General features: G+C 37.7%; 1 protein-coding gene across 3 annotated transcripts in view; it reads left to right on the top strand.

Annotated features, from left to right (window-relative positions):
- Positions 1-27813, top strand: part of Tspan12 (tetraspanin 12) — a 72948-nt gene that overhangs the window by 43199 nt on the left and 1936 nt on the right. For all 3 annotated transcript variants that reach the window (XM_005333953.4, XM_040291598.2, XM_078040315.1), the window contains exon 7: positions 6214-6357. In XM_005333953.4, the coding sequence (XP_005334010.1) occupies positions 6214-6357 (144 nt within the window). The remainder of the gene's footprint in view (positions 1-6213; positions 6358-27813) is intronic.

A 27813-nucleotide genomic window follows, 5' to 3' on the forward strand; every position in this document is an offset into this window, starting at 1 on the left:
ATGTGGCAGTGTATGCATGTATATAACCATTTCAAATGCAGTCTATATTTAAATGTTGAAAATCTGGTGACTTAAAAAGTTGACCACTGTTCTTGCTTCAGACTAAGCTCTTCTCCCAAGCAATTTCCTTGTGTTTAACATTCCCAGATGATCCAGAAACTCAGATTCCTTTAATTCATCTTTGTGATGGACTGTGAAGCAGTCCAACGAATATCTTACCCAGTAGCCAGCTCTCTGCTTAATTATTCTGTCTTGGAGAGGGACAGAGGTTCAAGTTCAGGACAATCTCCAAATCTGGCTCTTTGTCTTACAATTGTTGAGATGGTAAAATTATCATTGTAACACAGATTTCCTGTTTATTTAAATGCTTCCTGACTTTGTTTGTTTACTGCACATTGGTACTAAAAACAACACAAAGGGAAAATATGTGAGGCATTAGGAAATTATAATAAGCAATGTTCAGCTACTGTCCTGGGGAGGAGCACCCCAGACCTATTTGTTTTCTGGAATTTATGATGTAGACCATGATAATCCAATAATCCAGGTTAAAAAAAACAAAAACAAAAACAAAGTGAAGTGTTTTTTGTTGTTGTGTTTTTTTTTTCTGATGACTTAAGCTAATATACATTGGATAGACAATGTATAAGCACTGCATTTGACAATGTGCTATTTTTAGAATTGTCACATGGTAAGCTCCCTCCTTCATGTCATAAGGCTATTCCACTAAAAGGAGTGGAGATGATCTCTGAGCACCCTGAAATAATTTTTCTAAGGCTCTTACGTTAGTCTGCTAGGACTGCCATAACCAAGTACCACAGATGTGGTGGCTTTTAATACAAATTTATTTTTACGTGGTTCTGGAGGTTATAAGTCCAAGATCAAGGTGCTGGCAGGGCCTGTGTCTTCTTAGGCCTCTCTCTCCGTGGTTTATTGTGTTAGCCACCTTTTTTACTTTATGACAAAAATACATCACATAAACAGTTTAGAAGAGGGAAGATTTATTTTGGCCTGTGGTTTCAGAGGATTCAGTCTATGGCTGGCTGGCTAAGTTGCTTAGGGCTTGAGGTGAGGCAGAACATCATGGTGGAAAGGCATGGCAGAGAAGAGTTGCTGGGCTCATGACAGCCAGGAAGCAGAGAGAGAAAGAGAGACAGGAAGGAGCCAGAGACAGAAATAGTTCCCAAAATGACACCATGTGACCTGTTTCCTCTAGCTATAGCCCACCTGCCTACAGTTACCACCCAGTAAGTAGTCCATTGTTTCAGTCAGCTTTTTCACTGCTGTGACTAAAGGATATGACCAATACAACTCTAGGGGAGCAAAAGTTTATTCAAGGACTCACAGTTTCAGAGGTCTTAGTCCAGAGGGAAGCAGCTCACATCATGGTGGTCAAGAAGCAGACAGAGAAACTCTACTCTCCAGATACAAATATATACCCCATAGCCACACCCCCAATTAACCACTTCCTCCAGCTACACGCCACCTGAATCTAGTCACCACTCAAGGATTAACCCACCAATCTGTTAATTCTCACAATCCAATCATTTCTCCTCTGAAACTTCCTGTATCGTCTTACACGTGAGCTTTGGGGGGATACCTCATATCCAAACCATAACATTCTGCCTCTGGCCCCCAAAAGCTCACATTCATCTTGTTATGCCAGATTCGTGGGACCCCAATAGACCTCCAGGAGCTGAATCCGATGCAAGCACACACAGTCTTTATTGCAAGCCCTAGCCTGGACTCACAACCTTCCGATGCAGCAGTCCCAGAGAGTGAGTCCTGGTCCTTGGTTCAGTGAGATTTTATAGGTTTTTTTGGGGATACTGTATGTGTCACAATATCACACAGCAAATCATTCCATACCGCGGGAAAGTCAAACAACAACTCTTAATATTGATTAGCACATTCAATGGCGGGAACAATTTGGGTAGGGTTGATTAGTTAATATAAGAGGGGGATTCGTTTGAAACTACATGGTTTCCCAACATGTTATCAACCACCATAAACTACGTGGGGGTCATCTGGCATTCCAGGTATTTTCTCTGTCTTATGCTGATTGGAGGTTGCTAGGGCCGTTGCTATGGGTCCTTACCTAGCCTAACTGAGTCAGGGACACCTGGCACCATAGACCTCTCCTGTTATTTACAGACAAACAACTCAGCAGGGTGGTTATGTGCTTAGGAGTGCTCTGTGGGTTTTTCCAAGGACAAGGGTCACGCCCCCTTCCTTAGGATAGGCCTTGAGGTAGAAGCTGCTGTTATTTATTTATTTTTAAAAATGGAGTCACATTAGTTTCTCAATCTGACAATGCAAAATATATTTAGTCCATCCCAAGAATCCCCATAGTCTCCATAGTTCTGAGATTGCTCAAAGTTCAAGTCTAGAGTCTCCTCTGAGGCTCAAGGCAATCTCACATTGTGAGCTCCTGTAAAATTAAAAGCAATTTAAAAGTATCCAATATATAATGGTACAGAGTAAACATTTCCATTCACAAAAGTAGGGACATAAAAAGAAGGGATAGGACCAAAGCAAGACTGAAATTCAACTGGTCAAACAAGTCCTGTAGATCCATGTCTGGCATCTGGGCACATGGCATCATGAAGTTCCCTCCAAAGGGCTTGTGTAGCTCTGCCCCTGTGGCCTTGTTTGTTGCAGCTCAAGGGGCCTTTCTTTTGGCTGGTCTCTGCTTGATTCCTGCAGATTTCCTAGGACAATGTCTAACATTACTGGTATTTCTTAATCTTGGGGGTCACCATTGCAGGTTTGGCTTCCTCCTCAAATCTCCATACCTTGCCTTCCCATGGAGTGCCCACAGGGACTCCGACCTACTGCACTTTGCCTGGCTTCCAAGGCCTTCCTTTGAAATCTGGGTGTAAGCCTCCATGACCCACTAAGTCCAGCATCCTGTATTCCTACAGAACCAGTACCTCATGGTGGATGCTAAAATCTGCCGCCATCTTGAGCAGTAGCCAAGCCTCCAAGGACCCTGGCTGCAGCTACCTCTGAGTGTCTGGGTGGCTGAGCACGTTGAATAAACTTCCTAGGCCTCCTTGTGTAAGAAGGATTCCCCACTGGTCTCTTCTCAAGAAAATTTTCACTTTTACTCCCTTGAGCCTGAGATAGGTTTGATCTTGCCAGCTCCTGAGATGTCTCCAAGCCATCTTTCTTACTGTCGAGTCAAACGTCTTTAGCATGTCTTTAGTGGCAATAATGTCTTTAACAACTGCAACTTCCTTATCCCCAATATTATTTCCACCTTTGAAGTCCAAGTTTTTCCAATCTTTCTGCTCTGCTTTCTTCTCCTGATTATCAGAATAAACGTGGCTAAAGGCTGCCAGCAACATCCATGCCACTGCCTGAATGCTATGCTGCCTAGACATTTCTTCTACCAGATTAAGAAGTCCATTTCTTTTAAAATCAACTTCTTATAAAGTCTCAGGACATGGGCAAAATCCAGACAACTTCTCAGCCTGAGGTGAGGCAGAACATCATGGTGGAAGGGCATTGCAGAGGACAGTTGCTGGGCTCATGACAGACAGGAAGCAGAGAAAGAGAGGCAGGAAGGAGCCAGAGACAGAAATAGTTCCCAAGATGATACCCTGTGACCTATTTCCTCTAGCTACAGCCCCCCTGCCTACAGTTACCACCCATTAAGTTATTAACCCTTCAAATAGATTCATCCACAATGAGGCTGTGACCCTCATAATGCAATCATTTCCTTAAACCTCCACCTCTGAACTTTGCCACACCAGGACCATGCTTTCAACACATGAGCTTTTGGAGACATTGCAGATCTAAACTATAACACTTATAGCTGACTATCTTCTCCCTGTGTCTTCACAGTTGTCTTCTCTATACACATCTGTTTAAATTTCATCTTCTTATGAGGATGTCAGTCATTGGATAAATACCTACCTAATGGACTAATTGTTTCTATAAAGACTGTATGTCCAAATAGGGTCACATTCTGAGATACGAGTAACTGGAATTTCAAACCATGAATTTGGTTGGGTGGGTGATACATTTCAGCCTATAATACCCCTCTTCAAAATGAATCAGAGCTCAAATTCACCTTTCAGGTTTCAATTTTCTTGATCTCTTGTTCACTGTTACCCTGAGTATGTGCCTCAATTTAATGGAGTCTTGCTTAAGTCCTAGTGACATTTATTTAGTACCTTTTTAAAAAACTATTTAATACCTTTAACATAGTGGTTGGAGTACAGGCTTTGGGATAAGCAGGCTCTGCTACATATTGGCATATGACTTTGGGAAATGACTTGACCCATCAAGGGATCTAAGTTTATTTATGTATAAAATGGTGACTGTATGGTATTTTCTAGAACTGGGATAGTGTTCGCAACAGTAGAGCTAAACTACTATGCAATATTAAAGGAGACAGGAAAATGACAAGAACCATGGTGATGTGTTTGTATAATAATGAATTTACTGAAAGACATGTTCAAGAAATGTTTTGGTACAAATTCACTATCCTCCATTGAAGAAGAAAGATAGCTATGTAAAAGAAAAAAAATTCAGAGACGTATGAAAAAAAAATAAACCATGTTTGGCCCTGACTATAGTATGTTTAAGTTATTGGAAAAGCTAGGTCAGTGGATCACCTCATTTCCTGACAAAGTCAGATAAATGGGCTGTACCACTGTGATTGAGTTAGGGTGTTCCAAGGACTGCCCTTAGAAGTCATCAAATTTGGAAGGACTCGTGCCATTAGAAAATGAGAGAAATGAGTTTTCTCTGAATGTAAGGATTTTAAAAGACTGATTTTGAAAAAAAAAAAAAACAAGATAAAAAGACTGACTTAGAATTGTAGTAGTTGATGATTTTTAGAAAGTGAAGTCCTTTTACTGCAAGTTATTTTTAAAGACTACTCAATGAGTTATGTAAAATATATGATGTCAAATTATGTTTGACTTAAATTGGTGATGTTTCTGTTATGTCTGGTTTTAGAATTTGACTTTGTGATGATTATGATATATTCATGACTTTTAGAGTGAGTTGATACCAGGAAAATATTAAAAACATTTGTAACACTTCTCAAAACTTTAGTATTAATTACAGCTTTTAGTAATCATCATTTATAAAATTCCCAAGATAACTGTTGTTCTTTTTAAACATCAGATATTTAGACAAGTGGAAAAATACAAAATAAATTTTAGTGTTTTCCTTATTTGCTTTTTCATGAGAAGTTCAGAATTCTTCAAAGTTAACTTTAGTTAAACATTGAAATGATGATGCACTATTAATCTTGAGCACAGATTGATCTCTTGGGCTACATCATTTGCATAACCAGTCACTCTTGGCAGAGTTTTCTCTGTGACTACCCATATTCTTGCTTCTGACTCTATGGAAGAGTACTTTACCCAGGAGCAGAAAATTATTCAGCATAGATAATTCTCTGAATCTAATCTGTGTATGTCTTTAAACTGTGTTTCTAAATCTTCATCAGAGTTTTTTGCTAATCTTTGGTGAAACAAAACAATAGAGAAAGTATAGTTTTCTTAAATAAGATTTAAGAAAGGCACTATAGTTGTAAGTCTAACTTTATTCAAGCTTAAAGGCACATCATTTTTTTCTGAAATTATGATGATAGACTGTGATGGTCTATTTCAAGAATCTCTTTCTGTTGAATGAAAATTTGTTGGCCCAACCTGTTTATTTCTTGAATTTTTTGGAACTTTTATTGGTTACGGATTCCAAGTCTGGTAACCTTTATATGGATTGGACAATAAATCTTCTCACAGAGATTATCAAACTTTTAATACAATATTTAAATATGTTGAACAATTAAATAGCTAGATGATATACATAGTCGATTAACTACTCTCTAATGGCTGGAAGGAAATGGTAAAGGTAAGATTTCAGCTATCGGATTTGTTATTTTGTACATCAAATCTGCCATTGTATGACGACCTGTGTAGGGTGATGGAGTTGGGGAAGGAGACTTGGTCAGACCTGATTTGTTTTTATGTATTTCAGGCATTATGGTTCAGAATTGTTCCATTATGGGGTAGGTAGCCCTGGTGTTCCTTTACAGCATTTCTATCATCAACTAGAATGTACACATATCATTAGGTGATGACAGAAATGAGTTTAGCTCTGAGTACAAAAATTTAAGAAATCTAACATTTAATCTTCCATAAGTTAAAACAATATTTTTGTAGTTTCTGAGCCTGACCAGTAATTCTTTTGCAGTTTAAGTGCTGTGGAGTGGTGTATTTCACTGACTGGTTAGAAATGACTGAGATGGACTGGCCTCCGGATTCCTGCTGTGTCAGGGAATTCCCAGGATGCTCCAAACAGGCCCACCAGCAAGATCTCAGTGACCTTTATCAAGAGGTAAGGCCACACTTATCATGGACAAACCTTTTAGAAATAACTTTCAGGAATTGACGATATGCCTATGAAATTGTCCTGTGTAAATCTGAAAGGCCTTAAAACTTGTCTCTGACATGTGGAGAAACAGGATGAAGCTAAAAAGCCAACATAAAAACCTGAACACTAAAGACATTTTTAAGTGAGAAAACCCAGTTTTACAACTACTAATTTTCAACTGTATTGTGTAGAGCCAAGTTCAGTTGCCAACTCCTAGAGAACCTTTGAAAACAAGCACATGTAGATGATATAGCTAACTCTGAATATTTGGAAAGCACAGGGTTTGGAGTTCCTGGGCAGAATATGTGTGTTCAGGCCTCTAGGGATTTGGGGGGAAGAAACATTTTCCAGGAAAACACTCTTGCTACTCTTCAGTTCCCCCTGCTGGCTAATGCCAGTAGTGATGCCAGTTTTAGTTTGCTGATGGAATTTTATAATCACTTGGATTAAAGTCAACCTTATGTGCTGAAAAACTTACACATTTGTGCGTTCTGGGATAGTTGATCCAAATCATCAGTTACTTCTTATTACTTTCCCTATTCCTTCATTTTCAGTTGTGATTTTCACACTGTTAGGAATAGAATCCCAATTTCAAATTAAAGTCTAGAACTGTGTTGTCCAGTACAATAAATGCTGGCTCCACGTAGTTATTTCTGTTACAATTAAATTAACATAGATTAAAATCTCAGTGTCTTATTTGCACCATCCATTTCCCATGCTGAACAGCCTCTTGGTGACCAGTGACTCTTGTACTGGGGATGCAGATATAGGGTATTCCATCATTACAGGAAGTTTTACTGAGCATTTCAGATCTTGAATGGAAACTCAAAGTGTGATTCAGATAGAAGGGAAGCTGCTCAGGCTGAGAGGCTAGGTTCAGTCCCTAGGAATCTATTTATGTCATCTATCTATATCTATCTATACATACATATATAAATATACATACAAGTATATACGTGTGTGTGTGTGTGTGTGTGTGTGTGTGTATCTCCATTCAAGTACCAAACTAACAAAGCACTCTTGAAAAACTCTGGATTATGTTTTGGGATGCTGAGGCAGGAGGATTGCAAGTTCAAAGACAGCCTCAGAAACTTATCAAGTCCTAAGCAATTTAGCGAGATTCTGTCTCAAAATAAAAACACAAAAAGGGCTGGGGATTGGCTCAGTAGTTTAACATGCCTGGGTTCAATCCCCAGTACAAAAATAAATAAATAAAACCAAACCAAAAATACCCCCACAAACTTCTGGATTAACACAGAGTAACTACTTATGATATTCATAATACACACACACACACACACACACACACGCACACACATGTGTGTGTGTGTGTGCGTGTGTGTGTGAGTGTGTATATAAACATTCAGTATAGCTAAGAATGAAACTTTAAAATGAAATACATCAAGATTTATAAAACATGCTTTTTATTTGTGGAAGGAGTACTGGAGATTTAACCCAGAGGTACTGGGGATTTAACCCATGGATGCTTTACCACTGAAGCTACATCCCCAGACCGGATTATTTGATTTTTTACTTTAATACAGGGTCTTGCTAAATGGCTGAGGCTAGTTTCAAACTTGGAATCCTCCTGCCTCAGCCTCCCGAGTCACTGGGATCATAGGCATGCACAACTGTCAGCAAAACATGCATTTTTGTTTATTTCAAAATAATTAGGAAATTATACATTTTCCCCAAGAAATGCTATCATTTTAAACATCTTAAAACATTTTTTAGACTGTCTACCAAAGTCAGTTACAGATAAACAGTCCATTTTTATTATATATAATTTGAATGCTGTAATGAATCAATGAGAAGAATGCTGGATTACCTGCACATGTGATCTGCTGTACTCATATCATAGATATGAGTAACTCTTGTCTGTTGGAAAATTTTATCTCAGAGGATGAGAATATGCTACATTCAAGAATATTTTGTTTTTAAAAAAGAGTACTCTGTCCTCTTGAAGGCATAACCTGAAGAATGCCAAATATTTAGGAGTTTCATAATTTCATGAGCTTGCTAGGGTATCACAAGCTGAGAGGCTTCAGCAACTGAAGTTTACTGCCTTGTAGTTCTGGAGGTTAAGAGTTCCAGGTCATTGTGTCAGCAGGGTTGGTTTCTTCTGAGGGTTGGGAGGGAGAACCTGGTGCAGGCCTTCCCCCAGGGCTGGTGGCTTGCTGGCATCCTTCCCATCTGGTAGAAGCATGCCCCAACTGTACCTTCATCTTCATATGGTAATTTTCTTGTGTGTGTGTGTGTGTGTGTGTGTGTGTGTGTGTTTGTGTGTGTCTTCAAACTTCCCCTGGGAGCCCACTTTTCTCCAGTTTGACTTCCTAACTTTGGCATATCTGCAACAACCCTATTTCCATTTCACATTCTTTGGTTTGGAGATTAGGACTTAAACATGAATTTTGGGAGGATGCAATGTAACCCATGACACGAATTATGGAAATAACTTGTTTATTTTAAAAGAACAATCAAAATACTTTTTTGTCATTCCACACACAACTAAGAAGCATTGTGTTTGGATGCTGTGATTTTGAATGTGTTATGTTTGGCAACATTCGGCTTCTGTGAAAAGGAACACATGAGGTGTAGGTAATTGAACAAACCACTATTGGGTCATAATTTCTAGGTCCCTCTGATTATGCCACATCTTTTGTTCTAGATGTGAACTGAATACCGTGTTGAAGTTGGTTAGTGTCTGTCATGGTACAGTCAGTTAACAAATACAACAAAGTCATGATCAGTCTATAAAAGAAAATAGTACTTAATTTTTCCAAGATAGTGGTAAGTGCAAACATAACTGTGGATATTCATATACATTATAACTTACTATTAGGCATTTAAAAACAGGTAATTACAAAATAGATATGTGTAGGACATGTGAATTGAAACCCATCAATTTCCTTAGTGTGAATTTAATACATTTTTTTCTGCTTTTTAGAAGTATTCGGTCAATATTGAAAATTATTGGGTTATAACACTATAGTAAAACTTCTACTTTAGTGATTAATATTAATGATGTGATTATAGCCAACACTGAGTTCATGAGAAAGGCAAAACATGGACCAGTTTACTGAATCTACCTGAAAAGTCTGAATGTGGATAAATTATCTTTATTTTTACCTTATGAGCTGAAAAATGTTTAAATTAGCATTTAATATACTATTCTTGTAAAAAAAGTTCATTTTTACATTTGGCTTAGCTTATTTTCACTAATAGTACTTTATAATGGAACATTTTAATTTTAGAATGTCTATAATGGAAAGATGGAAAGAAGCTGTGCTTGTGCATATGTGAATTAAAAACTCAGATTATTTAAATATTTTTGTATTTTTAGCAAAAGATTTCACCAGCTAGCTGACATTGTATGTTATAAGATGTTCTTTAGACACAGATTTCTGGCCAAGGAGAAGGTTCATTATATCATAGTAATCTTATTTTGCATCTCACAATTAATAACAGACACTTACATTGGCAATGATATAGTACATAATTATATGCATAGTTGACTTACAAAAGTGGATCATTTAATAACTTTATGGCACAAGTACAATTAAATCCATAATTAAAAATAAAACTTAATTCCACTTTGCCCTGGAGAACATATGTTTCCTAATTGCAGTGTGTCCAGAGATCATCCAGTAGGAAGATGAGTGTGTGTGTATCTAAAAGAAGAAACAAGTGAATAATAACTGGAGGTATTTGGGATGTTTATTCTGAAGTCGAGAATACTCAGGGGAGATATTTCAGATGTCTTCAAATATTTCAAAGTTCATAATTCAGAACAGGAACTAGACTTATGTGTTGTTTCTCCAGGGGCCAGAAGTTACAGGAAGGAAATTTTGAATCAATAGAAGGAAGACCTTGCTCATCAAAATCTGTCCAATTGTGAGACAGGTTATCTTGTAAAACAGTGAGTGTCTCATCACTAAAAATATTAATGTCAAGGTCAGGCAACCTTGTCATTGGTGGTATAGAAAGCGTTTTTAAATTAAGAATGAATCCAGACTAGATGAACTTCAAGGCCCCTTTTATCTTTCATATTCTGTAAACTCAGACAAGAACTGGCTCTCTTTCTATAATCTTTCTTCAGTAGTCTGAAATCAAGGAAATAAATCATCTTCAACCATCTGGTGGCCTGCCTGGTCCCTGACCCAATATTATATGACACATTTTGAAACCTGTGAAAAATGATAGAGCAGAAATATAGCAACAATTGCACATTTTAGAAAGATTCCCATCATAGGTATTGTTAGGTTTGCCACAGAACTCCTCACTCCTCAAATAGCCATCATAAGCTACACACTTGTATAAAACTATCAGCTTAAAAATCACAGATGAAACTATTGCTGACCCTCAGTTTGGTCCCAGTCGTTCTTTCATCCAAAATGTCTTGTGATTGTCTCCTGAGTTCCACATGCCTTTCTAAATGCTGGGAAAACCATGAAAAATATTGCAGACAGAAATCTCTCATTGTAATTTATGTTCCAGTTTGCCATAGAGACATTTAACATGGGAAAAATGTAATAGAAAATAATTACATGTGGTAGTACAAAATTGAAGACTCTAAGCAGGGCACTGGGCAGGACTTTGTTGGCAAGGGAGCTATTTGGAATAGACTGTCTTAGAAGATAGTATTTGACCTGTGACCAATTTGTGAGAAGGAGCCAGCCATGAAAAGATTTGAGAAAGAGTATTTTTGGTCTAGGGAACTGCAGGTACAAAGACTCACCCTCAGGGCCCATGAGTATTGACTATCTATAACCCTGTTCTTTGGAATTGTCTGTGTAACCATGCTCTCTAAATGCCAAGTGTCAGATTTGTCCTCAGAAAAATGTCAGACTCAGAGTTTAAGTTGGTAAATAAGGGATCTGCGGTGCATCTCTTCCTTCTCTCACCTGGTGAGTTTCCAGCATACCTATTACTAAATATTATATCCACCTTGATCTGGAGAAGAAAAGTGGAGAGATAGAAAGGAAGACAAAGGAGCCAGACAGAAAACAGGTGTTTGTATGGCAGGAATTCCAAGACTCTTGCCCATGGACATAAGCTATTCTTGGATGAACTTCAAGGGACGAGTGATATAGCCCATTTTAGTTTTTAATATTTTATATGTGTTTTGTCACAGCCATTACTTTCACCAACTTCTTTTAGGAATAGTTGCAGTTTTTAATCTCAGATGGGAAAAGAAGCATAAACAGCTCCTCAAAGGACTGAAATGCCATTCTGCTCCTCTCTGTGTCACTTCAAGAAAAATAAATGGAAGTAAACAGGCTCAAAAGAGCCCTGCTTCCAATGGACCCACTCACAATAAAAGGCAAAGAGGAACAGACAGTCAAGCAAATGCATCTCCAGAGACCCATTTCTTTGTTTTGTAGTTAGAAATAAGACTGCTGCTAATATATCGACTGCTTATTGTGGTTTAGATCTAGAATGTTCCCCACAGGCTCAGACTAAAAGGTTTGTTCCCCAATGCAGCAATTTCCAAAGATGAGGCTTTTATGATATGATTGGATCATAAAGTGTCTAGCCCTATAGGTGGATTAATCCATTGATGGATTAATAATTTGGATATTGGGAGTAATACTTTATTGGAAGGTGTGGGAAGACATATAGTCCTGCACTTTCCTCTTTCTCTCTCTGCTTCTTCTTGACTACAAAGAGTTGAGCAGCTTCCCTCCACTACACCCTTCCAGCATGCTGTTTCTCAAACTTGGAGTCAGTCAATTGTGAACTGAAACCTGGAGTCAAAACAAATCTTTCTTCCTTTAAGTTGTTGTTCTCAGATATTTGCCATGGTGACAAAAACAACAACAACAACAACAACAACAACAACAAAAACCTGATTAATACACTGATGCTTTTGAAAAGTATTCAGAGAGGATCATGGAGGGTTGAACAGAGAGATACCCTCCACACAGCTGTGTTGGTTTGAAACACTTTTCCTTTAGACTTCTAAACTTGGTACATTTTATGTTTCAAGTTCAAATTTCAAAGACTCTTAGTAATTTTTTTTGTGTGTGTATGTGTATATGTGTGTGACAAATAAGGTTACCCTAAACCATTTATGACTCTTTGGTTGGTCATTTATTTCTTTTTCCAATACAAGAAAACAAATAAAGGAGATGGGAAAGGGCAAGACGAATGGAAGTGAAGGAATATGACCTTCTCTGAGTCTTGGCTTCCAGGGCAAAGAATCTGAGTGGAGAAGAGTGCCTGTAGATCCCTAGTGCTCACAGAACACAGATGGACTTACGGGAGTGCTCCTCCAGGTTAAAGATGAGGAAAGCTTATAATATTACTTGTTAAAGACAATAAGGAATACTTTATTCGAGGTAGAACTACTGTAGTAGGCACATTGGGTCTTTGGGGGTGGGTAGATTGGGATCAGCTCTGAATACAGCATGGACTGGTGAGAATTTATAGTCAAGGAGGACGGTGAGGGTGAGTGCACAGAAAATTACTAAGAGGAAGTATTTGGCATAAGGATGTATTCTGGCTAACCTAATTCCCAAGACAGGCCAATGGGAATCGACATCAATCTCCTGGATGGGAGGCATGAGAAAGGTGATTAGATATCAAATGTGATCAATAGAAGAATGAGGAATTCTAGCTAAGTGAACTTAGCAGGATTCTTACTAAGACTGAACAACCCAAATGTGAACGTGAAGATCCAAAGATCAAGGTCTAGTTGACAAAGAGCTGAGGAGAACCTGAGTAGAGTTTGGTCATAGAGAAAACTTTGGTCAATGCTCAATCCTTTTCTTGCCCATCTCCTTTGTGTTCTTTGTATTTGGTAAGTGATGTTTGTTTTATACTCAGTATATATTCATTTTTCTCAACAGCATTTCAGTCTTCAATACTTCTCATTAACATTCCTTCTGTTAACATTTTTTTTTTGACCAATCCTTAAGATTAGCCAGTCCTCTGTGTATTTGACTAATGGAAACAATTTTTACTTTAAATTTTCACACACAACATCTTATTATTATAAACTTTTCCTCAGTGCATCTTTGTCTGAGATATGACAACATGTTGTGAATACAGGGAAAAAATAAAAAAGGCTGTGTGGAGCAAGCTCTACCTAATTATGGGCTCAGTGGCTTTTCATCCAGCCAACCTTGCTCTTTGTTGCTGGGATTCTTCCACACCCAATAAGATTGCCACATCTGACACAAAACAAAGTTAGGAAGAAGAATTAACAGAGAAGTTCAAGGCAGGTAATAACTTAGACCTCCAGCCAGGTCCTGGCTAGTTACACTAACATGATGTTGGTCAAATTTGCATAGAATGGAAGGCCACATCAGTAGCTGGAATATGAGGTGGGACTTAGATAATCTTGAAGTGGGGCACATGAAGGAGCTGGCATACAGTAGTCAATCCTTAATTGCTTTTTTTTTATGATTGTTATATTCAACCAGAGCACATAGAGGTAGCAATATATCTTTGGTCTTCCAATTGCAAAGGATAAGTAGGTGTCATTCAGATGTGGAAAATGTTTGAAAGGCATGAGCCTGAGAAGGGCCTACCAAGCCAAGAAGCAGTGGTGCAAAGTTAGAGCTGAAAGCAGGTGAGCTCAGCGGGAGCCAAGGGCATGAGAGGGGCTAGGTCACAGTAATATACAGGTCAGGGATTGGGTGATGAAGAACCTTGTATATCTGCTCATACATCAGTTTTATACTGAAGTGTGTGCTTAGCAGCCAAATGAAAAGACAAGCCTGGTCACAAATTTGAGGCATTGTTAGAAAAGAAAGGCTTAGGAAATAGTAGTCATGGGATTCTAGTTTATTCATAATGAAACTCTTGTAGATAAACACACATAGATCCTCCTGCTCAGATAGTAAACAGTAGGAAGCTTCCCAGGTTCAGTGATTATTTGGACAGAATACTCCCAAGAAGTTTCATTCTCAGGGTTCTTTTATATAAAGTCAAAGATGTTCCCATGTGTCTCTTGGCCGATTTCATTATGTCCTCCCAAACTGCCAGCAGGATCAGGTTAGGGTCTGGCTTGGGGTAGTATCTGTTTCATCATTGGAAGTCCTGCAGATAGGTTTGGGCTGGGGGCTGTTCTTTTTATCTTCGGGCTTTACTTGATCTAATAAGGCCTGGAACTATTCTTCCAGTTTTGCCTCAGGTATACAAAAGCATTCTTCTTTTCTTTCACTCTTTTTCTTGACACAGTTCAATTGTGAGTTTCCTGTTTCTTGTTCACTGTTCAATCAACGTTTCCTCTTGTACTTTATCAGTAGAGACTTTCAATTTTTGCCCTCAGGTTGCATGGATATGAAAGCCTTTACAATATTTTGACCTGAAAAAGTACCTTACATAATAACAATCTTAGATTTGTGCTTACAAAGTCACGATGCTGGCGTTGTAGAGAATGAGGTGAGGTGGGGTTGAAGTGAGGACTGGGTCCCTGAAGCAGGGAAATTAGGCAGGTGACAGTGGTGAATAATTCATGTGATTATGAGGGCTGGGATTCAGGTAGTGGCTTTGAGGATGGAGGGGAGCAAATGAATGTGAAAGATACTTAAAAAGTAAAATGAATAGGATTAGGTGATGAATTGGCTGTGGGGAGTGGGGGACAGGGAGCCTACAAACACACCTGGCTTTGAGGTGGACCCTCAGTAGATGAAGAAGCCGCTTATTGAAGGGAAGGGTTGGAGACGCTTAGTTCCATTTTGGAAGTGCTTTGTTTAAAGTTCTTGTCAGGTACTCTGCATGCATAAACTCAGTAGGAAATATGGAGCTCTGGAGACAAAACTCAGTGAGGAATAAAGATTTTCTTTGTGTGTGTGTTTTAGTCAGTTTTTTTTTTTTTTTTTTTTTTTTTTTGCTTTAAGACTAAAATACCTGACAAGAACAACCTTAGGGGAGGAAAAGTTCATTTAGGGTCTGGTTCATGGTTTCAGATGTGCTAGTCCATAGAAGGCTGGCTCCATTCCTAGGGGATTGAGGTCAGGCAGTACATCATGGCAGAAGAGTGTGGCAGAGGGAAGCAGCTCACATTATGATCAGAAAGCAGTGAGAGGTCCACTTGCCAGATACAAAATATTACCCCAAAGCCATGCCCCAAGTAACCCACCTCCTCCAGCCATACCCTACCTGGGCTTCGGATGCCACTCAGTTAATCCCCCTGGGGGATTAATTCACTGATTGGGTTAAGGCTGTCATAACCTAAACATTTGTCCTCGAAACCTTCTTGCATTGTCTCACCCATGAGCTTTTGGGGGACACCTCACATCCAAACCATAACAGTGTGCTAAAGAGAGAAAGGGCTAATACAGTGTCTTAAATAAAGGGGAAGTTTATTTTTTCTCTCAAAAATCCTTCAGTTTGTCCATGCTGCTGGTCAGCTCTGCTGCCTGTTCATCCAGGGACCAGGATGGTGAGACAACTTTTCATTTTTAAATACCTGTCTTCTAGAGTTTGTCCTGATTTTCTCCATTTCCAGGCATGAGGCAAACTGAGGCAGTGAGTGGGAAGGAGCACATCCAATTGCACAAAGACCTGTATTGATCACCCCTACTCACACCCCAGTGGCAGGGATTCGTAGGGCTTTGCTTAACTTCAAGAGAGGCTGGGAAATGTGGTCTGTGGGCTGGGATAAGGCTGTGTTCCCTATAGGACATTAATACTGTGGAAGAAGTGAGCAGACTGAATGGGGGTGTGGGGAGCACAAACAGTACACAGTTCTCATCTGTGTATAAGAGAGATGGGAGGAGAGAATACCACATCAGGAGGTGGTATAATGTACTCATCCAAGGACAGAATTCTGAGAATGCTAACACTTAAGGGTAAAAGCGGAGACACCCAAAGTTGTGACAGATGGAAAAGCAGGAAAGAAGTGAGAGAAACAGAGGTTCTGAAGAATAAGTTTTCCTTAGTGAGGAAGCATGGTTTGACAAGGATCTGAAGTCAGACTCTGAGTTAAATCTTTGATTTTTTTCCTTCTTAACTAGCTATATGACCTCGGGGAAATATTTGACCTCTCTCTGCTTCAGTTTTTTTTTTTTTTTTTTTATCTGAAAAGTAGGGATGGCCAGGTTACTAACCTCTTAGGATTTTTTAATTGTTGTTGTTTGGTTTTTGAGAGTTAAATAAATTAGCATTTTGAAAGCCTAGAACAGTACCTGTTTACAGTGTGTACCACCATTTAGAGTGGTGACTTAAAGTAAGTACAAGATTGAAAAAGTACATGTATAGGAGAAAAAAAAATCCTACTTTTATCTCACCTCTCCCAAAGTTCATGACTGACACTTCCTATAACAGAGCACTTACAGCTAATAAAAGTTTTACTTAACGAGAAAGTCTTCAAAAATGAAGACCCAGAGACCCAGGGAAATCTGTATTTAGAGACATGAAAGAAGTGGATAGTTCTGGAGAAACTTGATCAGACAAAAAGGGCTATGAACTCTTGGTAGTAAATTGGGACTTCTTCTTGTTTCAGATTCTTCCTTCTCAAATGAGGATCTGCAGGGGAGAAGGGAAGAGGTCAGAAAATGACCTTCTTAGGTTTTATGGCTTTCTTCAGGGGAAGGAGTTCTGGTTTCTATACATGCCTTGGGGACAGATAGGGGAAGAGAAGAATGGTGGAGGGCAAGAGAGACCCTCTTGCCTCTGCAGCCTTCCTGTCTCCTTTAGCTCAGAAATACTCAGCATGCCATATTTTGGGGAGTTGCGTTCAACCTCTGACATACACATTGGACTTTTCAAATAGGATATTTATTTATATAGCTCTCTGAGTAAGTATTTTAAGTGCATTCCCTCATTAAGATACAAAGTAATTCTTTGAAAAAGCTACAGTAGGACCATATCCATTTTATAGATGAGAAAAGTGAGGCACAAAGAGGCTAAACAACTTAGCCTACTTGTTGAATAAGTTGGTGACTAAGTCTGGATCTTTCTGATTCCAAAGCCCAGGCTTAGAGATACTAACATTTTCAGATGTTAAGTGGTCAAGAGCAAGAGTGTTTGTAGAATTTTTCCCTTCTAAACTTCAATGCCCTTATCAGATACGATATAAAACATTCATTGTAATACTTACTTCATTGTAATATGGCAAAGGAACTGAGGTTCTGCATGAGAAATCTTTAGCACACCACTTGGCACACAGTAAGCACACATTTTCAATTGACAACGGTGGCTAATGACAATAATACTAGTGGCTCATGATTTATTGAAGTAAACAGAGAAATGACTGGTTTACATTTAGAGTTCAACCTAGCTAAATTGCCCCTAGTTTTGCCTGTCAGGACAGGAGAGTGTACATTTTCAGGTTTTACAAGTTTGTGCTTCCCAAAGGTAGATTTCCAAGGTGTTTGGAACTTTTCACTCTAACTTCTTACAGATGGATACTTAGGGTGGACAGGTCATAGGAGGAGTCTCTGAATAAACTTGTGGGCTCAGCCAGGCAAGGGGAGCCTCCTGCTGCAGGAACCAGCTTCACTAGTGAGAATGGGGCCTAACTGGGTTTTCTCACTCTAGTCTCTTTATAACCCCATCTTTTGGTAAAATTGAAAACTGTTCAGTAAATACAGTCTTTGCAATTTGATAGTTCTGCTGACCTGATGGGGGCTATTGTGAGGATTAAATGAGATATAAGGGTCTGTCATATAGTAAAGACGGATAAGACTTTTTCTACTGCATTTCCTATGCATAGGTTAACGTTACTCTTTAGAGGACAGAAAGTCCCATCCATGATTGCTGTTTATTTATTTATTTTTTCTTTAAGGAAGTATCTGTTTCCATTCAGACTTAAAGATTGTCAGTGCAGTATTCTTCTTTTTAATTTTTTTTGTTATGAGAGTTTTATGGTATCAATACAGACTTTTTGATCCAACTTTTAATGCCCATGAGCTCATGAGGTCATGAACTATTGTCATTCAGTTCTTCAAGTCTAGAAGAAATAAGGTTAAATATTGTATATTTGTATGTGATAATTAACACAATCATTTCAAACTTGAGAGTTACCAAAAATCAATTACAAAAATATCAATACTGACGTGTATTGGCACCTAGATTTTATTTACACTTTATCTTCATAAACATTAAAAAGCTGCCTGACTTTTGATGTGGCCTGTGAATATTGAGTACTGAAAAGCCGTGGGTGTTCTTCCAATTTTAGAAACTCATTTTAGAGATAGATCAGAGAATAATTTCAAGTGTATAATTTCCTCAAGTGAAATGAGGCATCCTGACATGCCTTCAAATAGATTCCAGGAAATGTAAGGATTCATGCTTTTTCTCTGATAAAGGTAGTGTTATTATTTACAGATAATACTTGACTAGAATTTTAATATTGCAGCCAGCAAAGTAGGTTAGCCAAGTCTTACTCATAACTCTGAATTATCTGAAGTTTTTAATGTAGGACTAATATAGCTCTATTTAGGAAGAAAACACATTCAGGCAAAATCAACCAGAATATTTTACTTTGAGAAAAGCAAATAAGTGCAATTCAGTTCTTTCTCAAGCTGAATAAAATAGCATTTGCAAAATAGAATGCAGTTTTGGTTTTCTAACATTTCTGTTCCCTTTTTGACTTACTCAACTGAAGTTTGTGTTTTGCAACTAAATATCAACAATATAGCAGATTCTATAGAAACATTTATATTTTTTCTCTAGACTAGTATTCCACTTTTCAACAAAAGCATCCAAGTTTCCAGGGATAAAATGTAAATCACATACATAATTATTTGTCTCAAACTAAGCTGAAGGTTATGTTTAGACTGAATTACTTCAATAAGAATGATGCAGGATGAACAATAAACCCTGGAGCTATTTCTATGAAGAATTTAGATAATGACTGAAGAAGAAAGTATAGATGAATATTCTTTGAAAAGTACTTATGTAAATGATTCCCTGATACTCAGCTCAGTACTTCTGTTGCAAGTTTTTGCTATGCTCTCTGCGTCATCAAAAATTTCTAAATGGTGTATATTTTAGAGACACTCTGATTCTATTTATATTTACAACTGTATCTTACTTTATTGCATAAGGGATTGAGTTCAGCACATAACAAAAGTATAATGATGTAATAATAAGGTCTAAACATAATTGGAAAATCAAAGTTCAGAGAAAGAGTAACAGACACGTATACTGTGAAGGCAAATGGGGTTGCAGAAGTTGACTTTCCTGTTTGTCTCAGCTTTCTGACAGCTCAGCTGAACAGAAGACAGGCTTATCTGCATATTCTAATGTTAGAAGAGAAAATATTCTAATTTTCCAAAGGGAGCACAATTTTAACTTTTTTTTTCAATTGGGGCTTTATATCTGTTATTCTTAAATTATCTAGGAAAATATCTTCAATATTGGGCTATTTTTATTTTTTTACAGTGTTGTTTTAAATAATATGTACATAATACTTCTTTCGGAGAGGTTCTTAAATTCTCATAATGAATTTAAGGATGAAAATTGTGTCTTGATTAAAGGATTATCTATGTGCTTTTTTAACTAAATGAGAAAGTGATAAGGTTAACATGTTATTATAAAAATGAAGTCTAATAGTGTCTTAGTTTCTTTTTCATCTCTGTGACTAAAAGATCTGATAAGAATAATTAGAGGAGGAAAAGTTTATTTGGGGGCTCATAGTTTCAGAGGTGTCAGTCCATAGATGGCCAGCTCCATTGCGCTGGGCCCAGGCATGGCAAAATTCATGGCAGAAGAATATAGTGGAAGTGGCTCAGTGGTAGAGCGTTTGCTTAGCATGTGTGAGGCATTGGATTCAATTCTCAGTACCACATACAAATAAATAAAATAAAGGTTCATCAACAACTATATATATATATAAATGTAATTGATGAAAGTGGCTTAGATCATGGAACCAGGAAGCAGAGAGAGGGAGAGACAGGTTCCCTAGCCATGGACAAAATATGTACCCAAAGGCATACCTCCAGTGACTCACCTCTTCCAGCCATACCCTATCTGCCTACAATTACCACCCAATTAATCCCTACTTGTGAGTTAATGCACTGATTTGGTTAAAGTTCTCATAATCCAATCATTTCATTTCTAAACTTTATTGCATTTCCTCAACGTGAGCTTTTGGGAGACACCTCATATCTAAACCATAATATTCTGCCCCTGGCCCCCAAAAGCTCATGTCCATCTCACAACACAAAATACATTTAGTCCGTTTCCAAGAGTCCCCATAGTCTCAACAGTTTTAGCATTGTCCTAATGTCCAATTCCAAAGTCTCCTCTGAAACCCAAACAAACTCTTAGTGTGAGCTCCTATAAACATCAGAAGCAAGTTACATATATCCTCTGTATAAAGGTACATAGTAAACATTTCCATTCCAAACAAAATGGAGAAAACAGGTGTATAGAAAAAAAAAATGAATGGGACCAAAGCAAAACTGGAATCCAGCTGAGCAAACAAATTATGTAGCTTCATGTCCAGAATCTGGGGTTGATGATTTCATGATGTTTTCTCCAAAGGCCTTATGTAACTCCACCCCTGTGGCTCTGCCGGTTACAGCCCACATGACCTCTCTGTTGGATTATCTCTGCTCAGTTCCCATAACTATCCTTTGCAGATGTTTCATGGTACAAGCTCAGCTTAATCTTAGGGTCTCCACTGCAGTTTTGTTTTTCTTCTCACATCCCCATGCATCACCCTTTCAGAGACTGTTCACAGGCGCTCTTACCCTGTTGCAACTTGTCCAGCTTCCCAAGCCTTCCTTTGAAATCTTGGTAGAAACCTCCATGACCTCCTAAATCCAGAATCCTGCATTCCTGCAGAAGAAGCTCCATGTGGATGACACCAAGGTCAGCCGCCATCTTGAACAGCAGCCAAGAATCCTGGAACCTTGGCTGCAGCAGCCTCCAGGGACCTGTATGGCTAAGCATGGTTAAAGGTTCAGAACACTTTATGCAAGCCAGGTGCCCCCATGGTCTCTTCTCAAAGGAAGTTTTACATTGACTCCCTTGAGCCTGAGATGGGTGTGGTCTTGCCAATTCCTGAGATGCCCTCAAACCATCTTTCTTATTGTGTCTGGGCAAAATCTTTGGAATGTCTTTAGTATTTGTAATGTCTTTAGCAACCACACATCCTTAGCTAGCTCCAGTTTTACTCACAATTTTCTGATCAAACTGCAAGTTTTTCAAATCTTTCTGCTCCTGATTATCACAATTAACCTGGCTAAAAGCTGCCAGCAATATACGTGTCATTGCCTGAATGCTATGCCACCTAGAAATTTCTTTCACCAGATTAAGAAATTCATCATCTTTAAATTCAGCCTCACAGAAAGTGCCAGAACTCAGGCAAAATGTGGGCAACTCCTTAGCCAGAATATAACATGAATGGCCTCTTGTCCAATTTCCAATACAATTTTTCTCCTCTAAAATCTGAGCTCACTCCTTACTGTCCACAGTCCTATCTGCATTCTGGTCTTCTGAACTCCCACCAGAATTGCCCATTAAACTCTGCTTACAACAATCTAAAACTTTTTCCAGCTTATATCTTAAAAATTTTCAAAATTACTTCCACAAATTCCAAAAGCTTCCAAACCACATTGTCAGGTTAGTCACAGCAGCAACCCCACTTCTTGGTACCAATTCCTGCTTTAGTCAGCTTTTTTGCTTCTGTGATCAAAAGACCTAATAAAAACAATTAGAGGAGGAAAAGTTGAAAAGTTTAATTGGGGGTTTATGGTTTCAGAGGTCTCAGTCTGTAGATATCTGACTCCATTGCTGTGCTTGGGGCCCAAAGTGTTGCAAACATTATGGCAGAAGAGTATGGTGGAGGAAAGTGGTTCAGGTCATTTCACCAGGAAGGAGAGAGAGAGGGAGGGAGGAAGGGAAGGAAGAAGGAAGGGAAGGAGAGAGGGGGGGGGGCTCTCCTCACCATGGATAAAATATACTTCAGAGGCTTGCCCCCAGTGACCCACTTCCTCCAGCCACACCCTACCTGCCTATAGTTACCACCCAGTTAATCCCTATCAGTAGATTAATATGTTGGTTAGGTTAAGATCCTCACAACCCAATAATTTCACCTCTAAACTTTCTTGCATTGTCTGACACATAAGCTTTTGGAGAACACTTCATATTTGAACAGTAACACATAAGACCTTTGCTTTGAATAAGTCACACCTGCCCACATCCACATGGAGATAAATCTCAGGCTCTAGTGATATGGAAGGAAGCCAACTCCCAACTGTGTGGCTTAACAATACATTCCTTTGTTGATTCCTCTGGGAAATTGACAAAGCTTATTTTTTCATTGGATCTAAACCTTTTCATAATAGCCTTGATTGTTTTTTTTTAAATATTGCATATTTTTAGGTTTATAAAGTTAAAAATTGATGTCATTGTCAAAAAACTGACAAAATCAGCATAATCCAGAAAAGGATCCTCAAGACAATGAAGTATATATATTTGGAAAACTTGAAGAAACCAGAAATATTTAACCTAGAGAAGAGATAGGTTATAGGGAAAGTGATAAATCTTCAGTTATGTCTCAATTTTATGAAAAAGGAGTGGGCTAAGAGTAGAACTAGAACCAGTATATCCAGGCTCCAAGAAGGAAATGACTGTTAAGAATTAAAGTTGTTCACGGGATATAGCTCAGTTGGTAGAGTGCTTGCCTCACGCACAAGACCCTGGGTTCAATCCCCAGCACCACAAAAAAAAAAAAAAAAAAAAAAGAATTAAAGTTGTTGAAGTGTGAATGGACTATCTAGTGAGACAAGGAGATCCTCCCATTATGAGTATAATTTCATTGGTTGCTTTTCCCTCACTATGTATGAGCCATACTTTCTTCTTTCTTTGCGAGTCTTATGATTTTTTTCCTTAGTAGAAAACTGGACATTTTAAATAATTTAATGCAACAATTTTGGATATCACATTCTCTCCACTCCCTCCAATGTTTATTGTTGTTATTTGTTAATTAAGGACTTTTCTAAACTAATTCTGTAAAGCCTGTATTCTTTGTCATGTGTGTTCACTGAAGTCACTGCTCAGATAGCTGAGTGGTCAATAAATGAATGAACAGATTTCTTTAGATATGTGAAACCAGTAATTCTCACAGGCTTTGCCAAAGTTGCACAGAACCTCAAGGCTATCCAAAGGTGAGATCTTAGGCTCTTTTTGGTTCTTTCCAGAGCATATGTGTAGCTCTGGGCATGTATATAACTTTCTAGATCCCCATGTCCTAACCTTGCCAAGCCCACCATGGACTTACAAATGCCTACCTTTTTCTTTCAAGCTTTTTGGTCAGTTTCACAGTGTGCAACTTTTATGAAATGCTTTATAACCTTAGTGATCAGCAGCAGCCTCTGATTGTCTTTGGTAAACCTTCTCAGGAGAAAAGGTTATTCTCCCAGTTGAGCTTAGGTCAAATAAAGACAGCCTTGTAAGTGAGGTCTTCTAGTGGATCACAAGACCTAATAAATAATGACAGTTCTCATTGAGAATGAGGCTTTTTACAGAAGCTCTAACGTCATTTTGCCCCTCTGGTAGGCATGAGTCTGCTAGTTTTCACCATGATTTTCAGTATTCCCAATGAGCTGAGGAGGAAGACTAGGAAGAGGGCAAATAAAAATGTCACAAAGCTTATAATTCTCACTGAGATTTAGATGCTTTACTTGCATAAATGCTGCTCAGATTGCTGTAAGCCTTTGGCTGATTTCCAGAGTTCTGAAAAAGTTGATTCTCCATTTTTGGCTACTGCTTTCACTGCTTATGTGGAAGAGAGACTATTCAGAAGTCCTAACTGTGTGCATTTAGCTGATATCAATCCAGAAGTGCTTTTAGCTGTGCTTAAAAAAAAAAATGGAAATTGGACAGGGCAAAGAGGAGGGAGGGGAAGGGAGGAGGAATGGGATAGGAAAGATGGTGGAATGAGATGGACATCATTACCCTAAGTACAGGTATGAAGACACTAATGGTGTGTCTCTACTTTGTGTGCAACCAGAGAAATGAAAAATTGTGCTCTATATGTGTACTATGAATTGAAATGCATTTATTCTGCTTTCATGTATAACAAATTAGAACAATAAATAAATTTAAAAAAATGGAAAGTTGTTAACTAATAAATCTAATTCCCAAACCATCCTTTGAAATATTATCTACTATTACTTTTTTAAAAATAAATATGATTACTCTAAAAATATTGAAATGAAATTTCCACAATGTGAAAATAGGAAGTACAATAGACTGTACTTAGTTACTAATTTCTACTTTGTTTTACTTGTAGCTTTAAAAATCACCTCTTCTGTGTAATTTCTTAGCTTAAAATGTAATTTCTTAGTCCAAAGGGATGGGAGAACTTTACCAATAAAGAAAAGAGAGAGAGAGAGAGGAGAGAGAGAGAGAGAGAGAGAGAGAGAGAGAGAGAGAGAGAGAGAGAGAGAGAAGTTTATGGATAAAATTTAAGCCCCAGAGATTATTAAAAAGGAAAAATGAAGTGATAATTGACTGATAGAATTTCATAGGTTTGAATCATCAGCATATGTATTTCTTGAATGATTTGCTTTTTAAAACATATTAATTATTAATTATGATCATCAGGTTTAACAATAGATTTCTTGAACTATTTTTATATAACTTAAGTTTTATATCCTTGAGTGGCTTATTTTTAATTCTGATATTCATTGTAATTATCATAACCGAAAATATTGATCTTCTATACTAATTTTCTGACCATCAATCTTTATTTTAAATACTGAGAACACAGGTAGAGGTCAGCCCTACATGATCCAAGCCATTTTTTATTAATTCCTTGAAAATAGATGTGAGACTATATTGCTTGTCAATAATGTTATATGAAGTATTCATATCTCAATTTTCCATTTTGAGACCAAACCTTTTTTCTAAATATTTAATTCATTTAATTATTTCATAATTATCTGCTCATAGAAGACTTCTGAGAATCTGTCAGGTATGTTGGATATAATTCTAATTTACACATAAGCAAGCAGAAGTTAAAACTTGTTCATAGCCAACAACCTAGGCCTTTTGTCTCCTATGAACCTTTTTTAATTTAACTATTTTGGGGGTGTATGTTTCCAGATTTTGTTAGATATTTCTCTGCTTACTCAGGATGCTAGTGATCTAATGTCTCAGTGGAAGATAATCATTTTGCATGAATGACTTTACTGTTCCAAAAAACAGTGACAGCCACTGGGAATGTGACATCAGTATTTAGTGGTGACACATGCCCTGCTTTTGGTGTTTTTGTAGCATCTTACAAATTGTTGTGCCTCATACTTTCCCATAAATATCTGTTGGTCACAGATTTTTCATCTGTTTTTAATTTGAGCATTCTAATCTGTGACCTGACACACCAGGTAATATCTGGTACCCCACTGGCCTCTTGCCATGCACAAGACATCATTCTAAGTATTTGTTCATTTAATCCCCCCAATATCCTAAACAGGTAGGTGCCCTTACCATCCAGGTTTTCTGATGAGAAAACAGAAGCACAGAGGGATTTAGTAACTTGCCCAAAGTCATAAGGCTTATAAGTAACAGAATAGGGATTTCAATTCAGAACCATTGTCTCTGCAGTTCACGTCTTAACTGTTAAACTCTATTGTTTCACATTAAAATGCTTGTTAAATTATACATAAACACAAAAGTGAATGGGCTCTGATAGAATACCCAAGTGGAACTCTTTGAAAAGTACTTAAACTTTGTTAAATTGTTTTGTGACATATATTTTGATTTCACTCAGAATATATGTATGTCTATGTGTATATATTTCTTGTATGTATAATAGTCAGAAGTGACATTATAAATTCCACTTATGTATTATAAAATCATGAATATTTTAATTTCACTTTTGGTAAAAGAGATAAACATTTGCTTATCATTTGCTGTTAATTTTTATTGCAGGTCATACCAGAAAAATGGAGTTATTTAGAAGTGTCCACAACTAATTTTACTTGATTTTTTAATTTCTCTAGAGTAATTCCTTATTGGGGAAGGTAGCAACAAGTATCTTTGAAATGGAAGAATTATGTTTATTCCTTTCTCACTACCAAAATAATGTAGAAATTAACAACTGACTAAATAGTCTTGCTTTAGTTTTGCTTAGTGAGTTCTTTTGGAACAAAATAATTTAAATAATTATGAATTTCTTCTCATTCAAATAGCTACTGCTATTGGATAAGCATTGAGTCATTCTTACTACACAGAATAAATAAGAACTTTCAAAGTCAAGTTTTTGCTAGGTGATAATTTTTTAAGACTGCTCACTTTCTGCATTTCTAGTGACAAAGGCTTTGGATGCCGTTGATCTGAACTATCTGGGATGTATGTAAAGAAAACAGCCTAGAAAATAGATACATTTTCTCCCATCCTAGAAAATGGCAGGTTTGTAGACTGTCTAGTACAGTAAAGGTAATCCTCTCTAAGGTAAAAGGCAGATATGGTTATTGCCCATTACCAAAGATGAGGGTTCTCTTAGCTTAGATTTAGATTCTTCTTCCATAACACAGCCTTCTGTGTGTGCAGACATCATCTGACCTTCTACATGTTGTCCTTGGAACTTGAAGAACTGACATTTTCTCGGGCTTTTGCCATTGCTAACAGTAATACAATCCAATGTTTCTGTCTTCTGCCAGCAGCCATTGAATGGCAGCCTAATTTGTTAGCTTCCAAGTATCGTAAAATCTCAGAATTTTCAAGGTTCTTAAAATTTGTTATAAAGAGGTTTCTCAGATTTTCACTTTAATTTACAATTAATTTCCCTTTAAGAGAGTGAATTATTTCTTTACTGTGGATACTAGACACAAGGCATCGATGTTTGGTCACTTGAGACACTGGTTACTAGAGATAAGACGAGTATGCTTTGGTCCCTCAAGAGGGACACAACAATTGCTAGTGACAGTTTACTTCCTTTGTTCCCCCTCACCTATTTTTCTTTTGTCATGATTTTTCCTTCTCCTACACTTTTCCTCCTCTCTTCTCCCTTCAGAATTGGTTTTGATATCGGCCATGGGAACTCTTAGGCTTTTGTATTTAAAATGCAAACAAATCTTTCTCATTCTTTCTTAAGTGTTTCTGACTTGTACAGGAGTTAAAGATGTGTTTCAGATCCTTGTCTGGTAGAACTAGAAGTTGGTTCATGATAATAATTTCATGTGTTATTTCTGCTATAGGCCAGGAAAGAGGATCCGGTAGGGTGTATAGGGTGTTTTCTATCTGTCATCACGTTCCAGCAGCCAATTGTGGAAATGCTTCTGATCACTGGGGAAAAGTCTGCTCAAATTAGCTATAATTCAACAATGAACACAATAACAACAACAACAATAATAATATTATTTTAGAAAAATTTAGATCAGTCTGAATCCGGGGTCAACAATCTATTGCCTATGAGCAGCCAAATCTGGCCCAGGTCCTTTTGGTGCACATGAGGTTTTTTGGAACATACCCACTTTCATTTATTTACACATGGCTGCATTCATATTA

This window comes from Ictidomys tridecemlineatus, chromosome 2 (assembly GCF_052094955.1).
Source record: "Ictidomys tridecemlineatus isolate mIctTri1 chromosome 2, mIctTri1.hap1, whole genome shotgun sequence".
Taxonomy (NCBI): Eukaryota; Metazoa; Chordata; class Mammalia; order Rodentia; family Sciuridae; genus Ictidomys; species Ictidomys tridecemlineatus.